Source organism: Marmota flaviventris, chromosome 19 (genome assembly GCF_047511675.1).
Source record: "Marmota flaviventris isolate mMarFla1 chromosome 19, mMarFla1.hap1, whole genome shotgun sequence".
NCBI lineage: Eukaryota > Metazoa > Chordata > Mammalia > Rodentia > Sciuridae > Marmota > Marmota flaviventris.
The window spans coordinates 33,422,177-33,432,398 of NC_092516.1; the positions used below are offsets into that span (position 1 = coordinate 33,422,177).

The 10,222-nt window shown below is 44.7% G+C and overlaps 1 protein-coding gene across 1 annotated transcript in view; it reads right to left on the reverse strand.

Moving 5' to 3' along the window:
* The window catches only part of Cyth3 (cytohesin 3), a 93,157-nt gene extending 91,383 nt beyond the window's left edge, over window positions 1-1,774 (reverse strand). Inside the window, exon 1 of the mRNA XM_027953283.3 lies at window positions 1,611-1,774. Coding sequence (XP_027809084.1) covers window positions 1,611-1,644 — 34 coding nt within the window. The 5' untranslated portion in view covers window positions 1,645-1,774. The remainder of the gene's footprint in view (window positions 1-1,610) is intronic.
* Between the last annotated feature and the right edge of the window lie 8,448 nt (window positions 1,775-10,222).

The window sequence follows — 10,222 nt, forward strand, 5'->3', positions numbered from 1 at the left end:
ACCTAATATCATCCTTTGTTATGGTTCTGGAGAGCTATAAATAGCTGCAGCACACTGGCCCCTTTTTTTTTTTCTTTATACCTGCTTTTTACCTTCAAGTGTTCCTCATTTCTTTAGTCAGAGTCAGAAGCACTTTCCAAACAAAATCGCCAAGCCAGCTACCTCCTTGACTCTAATGTCAAATGTTCAAATATTACAGTTGTTTGTCTTATTTTATTATAAGGGGAAAACTGCTATGCCAAATTGTGCTGGGCAAAAAGCAGGGCATCCAGAGGGAATCCATTACTTAGGATCCGGTGTCTCCAGACGGACAGCCAGGCTGTAGGAGGGTTTGCAACTGGGCTCCTTCTTTACACAGCATTCTCCTTCATAAACAACACACCCACTCGGTGCCACAGTGCTACCCCTGGCTTTAACTATGAGAACTGAACTTGCCAAATGCCATGACTGGTGCCAACTTCCCACCAGTCCTGCCGCACCGCTTCTTTCAGCAAAAATGATTTCCTTCTGAGCAGCACTTGCATTCTAGAAGGCACCTTGATTAACCACTTCATCCCGAACCCTTCAATACTGCTGATTCTTACAGGCAGCTGCTCCGGCAGCCTGTAATTAAGATTTTTCTAAACACTCCCTTATTACACGGGGTTCTGATGATTCGGTCTGTCAGCAAAAAGGAGATCGTTAGCCAAAGGATAGAGCGCCTCAACTTGGGGTGTTCCTGTAAAAAAATATGGGCATTAACCCTTTGCTTTCCAAATCAATGGACCCACTCCCCATACAGGGAGGCACGTTACTCAGTTTTGAAACCTAATTCACAGCATGACACGACAGTAATTTGTATTCCACTAAATAATTGACAACAAACACGACCCTTCCTGCAAGAGGACGCGGAATGTCGGACACACAACCAGGGCCACGCAGGGCACCGGCACGACCCACTTCGGAAAGGTGTCTTCCGCACCTGATCTCGGGGCTCCCCTCCGCTGCTGGCTGGGCTCCTGTCGCCCACCCTCCGCAACACCGACTCGTTTTTCTGCTTACTCTGTAACCTTTGCTCTTTCATAAAATGCGTGCCCAGACCTGGACTGGAGCTGCCCCCCTCCTCGCCTAAGCAATTTCCCAGAGACCACTCCGGATCTAAAGCCAGGAAAACGGTCCCGATTTCCAACCTCCCCCCATCCCTGCTGGACCCCGGAGGAGCCCCGAGAAAAAACTTTCCCCTCCCGGGTTCCCACCCGCTCGCCCGCTCCCACCACCTGAGAAGAGCTGCTGCCTGGGGTCGTCCAACACCTCTCCGGAGGGCGTGGACGCCCTTGGCGACAACACGCGAGGAAGGTCGCCCCGCAAGGTCCCCGCCCCACCAGGGCGACCCCCACCCCTCCGCGAGACCCCGGCCGTGGCGACCCGCCTCGCACCCGGACCCTCCCGTGCGCTGGCCGACAACCCCTCCGCGGCCCGCCCCTCCCCGGGGCCGAGCCCCCGCCTCGCCCCGTGTCCGCGCGCCTCAGGCCTCCGCGGTCACCAGCCCGCAGCGACGCAGTCCGGACGCGTCTCCTCAGGCGACCCCGGCCCCAGGCCGCCGGCGGGCCGGCCACACCTCCGACACTCACCGCCGCCGCCCTCGCCGCCGCCGTCTTCGTCCATCTTGAGGCCACTCCCGCGGCCGGCGAGCCCGGGGCGGGCGGGCTAGGAGCCGGGGCGGGGGGCGCCGCAGAGCGAGCGCTTGGGTGGACGGGCGGCTCCACAGCGCGCGGCCCGGGTCGCGGCCGGGCCTCCTCCGGCCGGGCGGGGCTCACCGCTCGGCGCGCCGTCACGTGACGGAGGCCCCGCCCCCCCGGTGGCGGTGGGCGGGGTCCGCGGTGGCTGCCCCGCCCGCGGGAACACGCCCGGCCCGGCGGCTTCTGCGGTGGAAGAGACCTGAGACCCTCAAGCTCAGGCCTCCGGAGCGCGGCTCGAGACCCCTCACCCCTGCCCTCCAGCAGCCTGAACAGGAACGGAGGGTCCGAGACGTGGGGACGTCCCACTCTACGAAACCCGGTGGCCGGGTGTCTAACTCGCACGTGCACTCCGGGGGCGAAAAAAGATCTAGGAATGAAAGCACTGAGAAGTCAGACCTTGCCCCTCCTGCCCTAGGACCTGTCCTGGAACTGATGACAGCCTTTCAGCTTTTTGAAATATAATGAAACCTCTCCTTTTTCTGACCATGGGTGCATCTTTAAATTAACAAAGTGCAAGGCATATAAATGAATGTTGTCCTGAGGTAGGAACCGAATCCCAATCCAGCACACCTGGGGTGCAGCCCTCAGAGGACTTTAATAGGGGTTGGCCAGACTGGCGTCAGATGCCCTTGGAGTTTAGCGCCAGTCTCCCTTGGATTGCTGCCAGCTGCCGGGATTTATGATGCAGAAGGAGCTCTGAATTCAATTTCACGTGGGCACAGCCAGGAGCTGGGCGGAAGGCTTAGCTCCCCCCTATTCCAAATCTATGGATTGTCTTTCTCTGATATCTCGTTTCCAGTAATTCTTCCTGAAACATTGAATGTGGGCCATTCCAAGCCTTCTGCTCGAACAAAATTGCATTAAAGAAAAGCAAACATTGTAATGGAGGAGATAGTTCATCTCTAATAGAATTTTCCAGCAACTGTTTTATATTTACAAATTGCCCATTGAATCAAAGGATCCTTCTGCCATCATCTATCAAAGCAGACAGTTTTCAACCTTTTTGTTCAAAGTCATGGGATGATTCCAAAGAGTTCAATTTCCTAATAACCTCAAGAATTAAACACCCAGCATTCTGGTGCTTCCTAAACTGTAGGGACACTTCTGGGTGTAGATAAAATGTTTGGCAGTTTGTGTGACAAAGATGCAACAGGAAAAGGATCTGGGAGTCAGGAGATATATGTCCAAGTCCCAACCCACAGATGTGGCTTCCTGATCTTGTTCCTGTCAGCTTTGTTATCTAGAGATAAGAGCATCATTACTGAGGGGAAAAAAAAAAAAAAGACAGCATACTTTGAACTTGATAATGTGCTATGTAGAGCTTTGAACTCAAAGATATTATCAATTATAAATGCTTTTCAATGTCAATTCCTAATTCTTTGGTCTCCTTAAAGTGTGATCTATAGGTACTTCTCTCCAAGTTTGAATCCCAAAATTGTGATCTCCATCTAATCTAATTTCCATATGAAACACAACCCAATTATTTGTAAGCAGAATATATCATCCCACAGGTTATCCTGTGCTCCCATTCCAACAAATCCTGCAAAAGTGTTGGGAGAAATCGGGCACAGCAGTGCATGCCTATAATGCCAGATACTGGGAAGACTGAGGCCAGTCTCAGCAACTTAGCAACACCCTGTCTCAAAATTAAATAAATAAACAAAACAGCTAGGGATGTACTCAATGGAAAAGTACTCTGGGTTCAATTTCCAGTATCAGAACAAAAAAAAAAAATGGTACTGGAAGAATAAAGGCTTAGGGTGTCTTTTCTACACTTTATTGGGGAAATTGGAAGACTTTAAAACCTTCACAACGCAAAGGAATCAATATTTCAGAGAAAAATTAGATTTTTTAAAAAAGAGGTGATTTCTGGTGTTTCTTGAATTCTACTGTTAGCAGTTATCTGCTTACATTAATGTTGCTCTTACATGCAAGAACATTAAGTATTCTAGTTATCCACTAAGATAGGCACTCAATTATTAGCAGTTTGCTCAGATGATGAAAGTCATATAAGTGAATTTGCAAGGAAACTAATTTGTGCAGCAGACTTTGCTCCAAGATAATAATATTAAACCCAACTATTACATTGTTGCTGTCACTCAGCCAGACAATAAAGATTTAGATACCTCCTGCATTCATCTCTGTTCTAGGTGCTGGGAATACAGTGAAGTCCCTGTCTTCCTGGGACTGATGGCCTAAAAGCCATTAAGCAAGTAATTATACAAATAATTATTTAATTGTAATTTCAATGCCCTATCCTATTTATAGATGTTCTCAGTTTTTGCTGTTTCATGTGTGCTAACTTTGCAACCTTTAAACTCCTTCAGAATAGAGACTGTAATCTGTATTCTGTCTCCACTCTCCATTGCCAGGTGTGGCCATGTAAAAAATCGAGAAAACAACAGTATTTGGTAGATGAATAGGACCATGAAACGTGGAAGACCTTCTGAAAACATGTTGAAACCCATTTATGAGCCTTTTGACCATTGCAGAAATAGTTTACAAAGTCAAGAATGTGCACATTCCGGAAAGGTCAGGACTTCTTTGTATATCCTTCTCCATCCTGCTAGTGGAAATCTGTGAAATCAGACACAAGTGTCCTCTTGCTGTTCTAAGAATCACAAGAGTCAAAACCCTGCCAAGACTCTTTTTGCTTGTCCAGAAAGAGTCTTCCCACACTGCTTGAGCTGTGGATGCTTCCAGTTCCTGCATAAGAGCAGTTCCCATCTCCTCTGATAACCTCTGATAGTCAAGAAATGCAGACATGGTGGTGACTGTCCGTAGATGGGGACCTTGGCTAATCCGTTACATCTGGTTAAGGGTCTGGTCCATTCCAAGGAAGGCACATAGCATAGCCAGTTCACTGTCAGCTGATAGTCACGAAAGAAAAGTAATGTTTTCTAAAATCTAATTTCGTCTAGGAATGGAGATGATCTTGAACAGATTAACATGCTCCACTCTGCCCAAGCAAACAACAGGAGTCCATGTGTCAAGTCACATCCTCATTAAATTTTCAAAAACCCAGACAACCCGTTCTGTCTCTCTTCCCAATCGTTCAGTGCTGTCCACCTGGTCTTATTAAATCCCCACTGGAATCCACACAAATGACACCAGTTCCCGGGCCTCACGTTAATTCAAAGCTCAATTCCTTTCAGATTGATTTGTAATTTGCATTTTTGCAAGAACAACAGCAGTCCAATTTCTCTTTTGTGGTAAACTTAGGAAAAAAATAGTCTGGCCCCTATTTTGAGCTATTTGTTCTTGGAAGAAAGACAGTGTACCATTTAAGGCATCATCAATATTAAGAGTTATTGTATGCAAGTTGTCTTCTACAGTACTAAAAAAGCTGTGTTATTTTTTATCTATTTCTTCATTTTTATAGTTTGTCCCTGACCTACTAAAAAATAAAAAAAAGTTAATTTCAAAAATGAAGTTGGTCAGAGTTTGCTGTATACAGCTTAAAATCATCAAGAGAATCTATCCTGGGGTGTAAAGTGTACTATCGTTCAGGCAATTAAAGAAAAATAGTAAAATGACAAATATAAGAACATAGAACATCTGTCTGGGATCATGGTCCCCTACATGGGATGTGCTCCTTGCCTTCGAGTCAGTGACAGACCACTGGTCATAGAGCACTATGATTTGGAAAGCCTAACTACACCAAAGTGAATGTGACTTGTAAGATGGCAAAAGCTAGTCACAAGTTCTGACCATTCAGTGACTTTGTAAAATAGTCACATAACACCCAATAACTGACTTTGGGTTCCAGCCACGATGCATCACCAAGTGCCACCACTGATATCTGATAACCCAGACTGTCAAGATAGAGAACTGGGCACTTCTGTTTCTTGGCTGTGTGACCTTGGGCAAATTGTTCACCTCTCTACGTCCTGGTTTCTGTGAAATGGAACCAACAACAAACCCTGGTGCATAAGGTTTCTCTGAGAACTAGATGCTATGGTACACAAATAGTGCATAGTACCTAGCAAGCATTCAGTGAATAAATTGTTATGATAGATGTACAGTTGCCCTACCTGGTCATTCACAAGTCAGATCACTTGTCAGGATCACTTGTCAGGAAGAAAGGAGGCAAAGCCAAATTTCTAAGGACTTCTTTCTTTTTTTAATATTTATTTTTTAGGTGTAGATGGACACAACACAATGCCTTTATTTTTATGTGGTGCTGAGGATCAAACCTAGGTCCCTCCCGTGCTAGGCGAGCACTCCACCAATGAGCCACAATCCCAGCCCTTTTTAATATTTTATTTAGAGACAAGTTTTCTCTGAGTTGCTTAGGGCCTTGCTAAGTTGCTGAGGCTGGCTTGAACTACCGATCCTTCTGCCTCAGCCTCCTGAGCTGCTGGGATTATACAGGTGTACACCACCATGTCCTGCCAGGGATCCCTACTTTCACTGCCAACTTCCAGTTGCTTTTTCACTCCAAGCTTACGTTCTGGAATCCAACCTACCTTGCTCTATGCTCTCAGCTTATAAAGTGTTCAACACTTTTTTTTTGGGGGGGGGGGGTAGAGGGGCACTTGAGACTGAACCCAGGGGCACTCTACCACTAAGCTATGTCCCCAACCCTTTTTATTTTGAGACAGGATCTCACTAAGTTGCTGAGGCTGACTTTGAACTTGCGATGCCCTTGCCTCAGCCTTCCAAGCTGCTGGGATTACCAGCATGCGCCACTGCGCCCAGCTCAACAGTTCTTATTCATCGGTCCACTAAACAACTGTATTCTTAGTGGGAGTGGTGGTGCTCACCTGTAAACCCAGTGACTCAAGGAGGCTGAGGCAGGATTGCAAGTTGGAGGCCAGCCTGGGCAACTTAGCAAGACCCTATCTCAAAATAGAAAATAAAAAGGGCTGGGAATATAGCTCAGAGGTAGAATTCCCCTGGGTTCTATCCTCAGGAAAGAAAGAAAGAAAGAGAGAGAGAGAGAGAGAGAGAGAGAGAGAGAGAACGAACTGGGTTCTTAGGGTCATAGTCGCACCTGTGCATTGCAATAAGGGAATTTGGGGACCCTGTGTCCTCTCCTTTTACTCATACAAACTGCTTCTTAGAGCATAGCCACCACACTGGAAACCTGGAAATTCAACAGGAGCCATCATCAGTCAGTGACTTTAAATCATGTACAGGGCAGACCTCAGCACCCAGAGTCACTGTGAGGGCCCTGTGGACTCCTTGAACGGGCAAGACTCCTTTCTTAGGGAAAAAAAGAGGAGTGGGATCTACTGTACACACCCACTCAGATACTTCTCCCTCATATATAATCTCATAAATTTATTTTTAGAGCTCTACTTTTGTTTTTTAAGCAAATACATTGTTAGCAATTAATAAATGTGATTGAAGTTTATCACTGAAGTTTATTGAGGACCCCTATTTCCTTGGTGTCAAAACAGGGAATGATTGCATTTCTTTCAGTTTAGCTGCTCAATGACACAATGTTAAATCTCTTTCTTCTTTAGCAACATAGTGTGGGCAGATTCCAGAACTTCCTGATTGCTTACATTGTTAAAAATAATGTCTTGGGGTGGGGGAGGTGTGTGGCTCACTAGTAGAACACATATTTAGCATGATGGAGGCCTGGGTTCAATCTCAGGACAAAAAAAAAAAAAGTAACAATAATGTCATTTACCACAACTCTTGATTCTTGATTCCAGAAAGATGAAGTAGGAGTAGTCTTCCCTGTTTCTCCCATTAAGTATAACTGACATCTCTGAACATTGATATGAAACAAACAGAAGATTGAAAGGTGGGATAAGAAGGCAGATAGGCTAGGGATATGGGACACACCGGTTGACCCAGTAGTAAATTCCCTGATTTTCTTTCTTCTTCAACTATCCTAGAGTGGATGCTGGAAAAGCCAGAAATTTAGAAATCCATAAAAACTGGTACAAAAAAAAAGCCTCAACAGAAAAAAAAAAAAAAGGCTACTCTGTCCAGCCAAAAGATCAGGAAAGGCGTTGCCTAGTAGGATAGAGAACTTTCGACAATAACCCTCTACCCCAACCCACCCAGCCCCACCAACATCAGCAAAAGGCTGAGCTGGGAGTCTGAACCTTCACCCTCCCAAGGCTGAGAGCAGACATCCCTAACCCAGTGGAATCAGAAAAGGCCAAGAGGGACAGAGACTTCATTCTAGCCAGGTACTAAGGAGGTCCCTGTCCTTCCCACACTGGGGTGATGTTAGATGGGCACTTGGTGAAAATCAGTACTTTGACACCCTCCCTTTTAACAAGGCCACCCCGCCCCATGGTATCAGTGGAGGCCCCGAGGAGCAGTAAGGAACACTGCTCCTTCTCACCCTATGGTATCAGGGCAGCCCTAGGAGGAACATGAACTTCCTCCTCCACTCAGCAGAAATGAAGTGTTCCTTCCCCAACATGCCAGGAGGTCAACAGAGGCCAAGTGGAAAAGCTGGACTTCTACCCCAAGCTCCCAGGGATAAGATGTCCCCGCTTTCTTTGTTGCTGGTGACATAATGGTTATATAAGACCCAGAGTCTCATACTATCAAAAATTCTAGGATACATGGAAAACCTCATCATATCAAGAACCAGAAAGATCCCAGGTTGAATGAGAAAAGACAATCAACAATGCCAATACCAATACAGAGGTGTTAGAATTACCTGTATCAAATTCTAAACTAGTCATTAGAAAAACATCCAATAAGCAATTAGGAATGCCATTGAAAGGAGTGAAAAAATAGAAAGTCCAGCAAAGAAACAGAATAGGTATGACTGTGTACCATGCCACACGCCTATGATCCCGGCTACTCTGAAGGCAGAGGCAACAGAATTGCAAGTTTAAGGCCAGCCTACGCAATTTATCCTGTCTCAAAAATTTGAAAAGGGCATGAGGGCATTAGGAATGTAGCTCAGTGGTAGAGCACTGGCATGTGCCAGACCCCCCCCCCAAAAAAAAAAAAAAAAAACTTAAAAAGAAATTTAATGGATGGACTCACAGCAGAATAGAAGAAACAAAGAATCAATGAACTTCAAGAGAGAGCAACAGAAATTCTCCAATCTGAACAAAGGAAAGAAAGCAGGCTGAAACAACAACAATAACAACAAAAACAGAATTTCAGAGTCAGGTGGGAGTATAACAAAAATCTAAGATTTATTATGGGCAGGGTAGGGGGATTCCAGAAAGAGAGGAAAAAGAAAGCAAAGCTGAAAAAAAAATATTTGAAGAAATAATGGCTGAAAACTTGCTGCCTTTGAAAAAAGAGATAAATAAATAATTTCAAAAACCATAAGCCTTGGGCTGGGGATATAGCTCAGATGATAGAGTGCTGGTCTCACATGCACAAGGTCCTAGGTTCAATCCCCAGCACCAAAAAAAAAAAAAAAAAAAAAAAAAAAACTACAAATCTACAGATTCAAGAAGCTGCAAATCCCAAGAAGGATAAATCCAAAGTAGTCCAATGCAAAACACATCTCTAAAAATAAAGAGAGGGGAAGGATCTTAAAAGCGGAGAGAGCAAAACAATATCTATGTATATTTCACAAATGGTTTTGACATGGGCATTTTACTATGTTCCCCAGGCTGGCCTCAAGCTCCTGATCCTCCTGCCTCAGCCTCCCAAGTAATTGGAATTATAGGCATGTGTCACCACACCCAGATGTTATGCATATTTCAACTCAACAAAATTATTTTTTAAAAGCTGTCCTTAAGCTAAGCACAGTGGTGCATGCTTATAATTCCAGCAATTTAGGAGGCAGAGGCAGGAGTATCAAAAATTGGAGGCCAGCCTGGGCAACTCAGCAAGACCCTATCTCAAAACAAAAATAAAAATAAAAGGGCCTGGGATGTAGCTCAGCAGTAGAGCATCCCTGGGTTCGAACCTCAGTCCTGCAAAAAAAAAAAAAAAAAAAAAAAAAAAAAGTATAATAATTAATAAATAAAATAAAATAAAAGCTTGTTCTTTGAAAAAAATTGGTGAAATCAACAAACTTCTAGCAAGATTGACAAAAAAAAAAAAAAAAAAAGAGAGAGAAGACATAAATTACCAATATTAGGTCTGGGGATGTAGCTCAGTGGTAGAGTGTTTGCCTAGCATGTTTGAGACACTGATTTCAATTGCCAGCATCACACACACACACACAGAGAGAGAGAGAGAGAGAGAGAGGATAGTGAGGGCATGCATATTATGAACAACTCCATGTTTATAAATTTAACAGTGTAGATTAAATGAACTCATTCTTCAAGGAGCAAAATTTACCACAATTCATCCAAAATGAAATAGACCAGTTGAATGGAATTTCTACATATTAGCATTGAACACATGGAAATTTGAAATTAAAAAGACAATACAATGCAAAATACCTTAAAGAATTATATGAGTACTAGCCAGGTGAGATGGTCCTGTGCCCATAAGCCAAGTGACTTGGGAGGCTGAGGCAGGAGTATCCTAAGTGCAAGACTAGTCTTAACAACTCAGTGAGGCCCTAAACAACTTAGGGAGACTCTGTCTCAAAATAAAAAATAAAAAGGGCT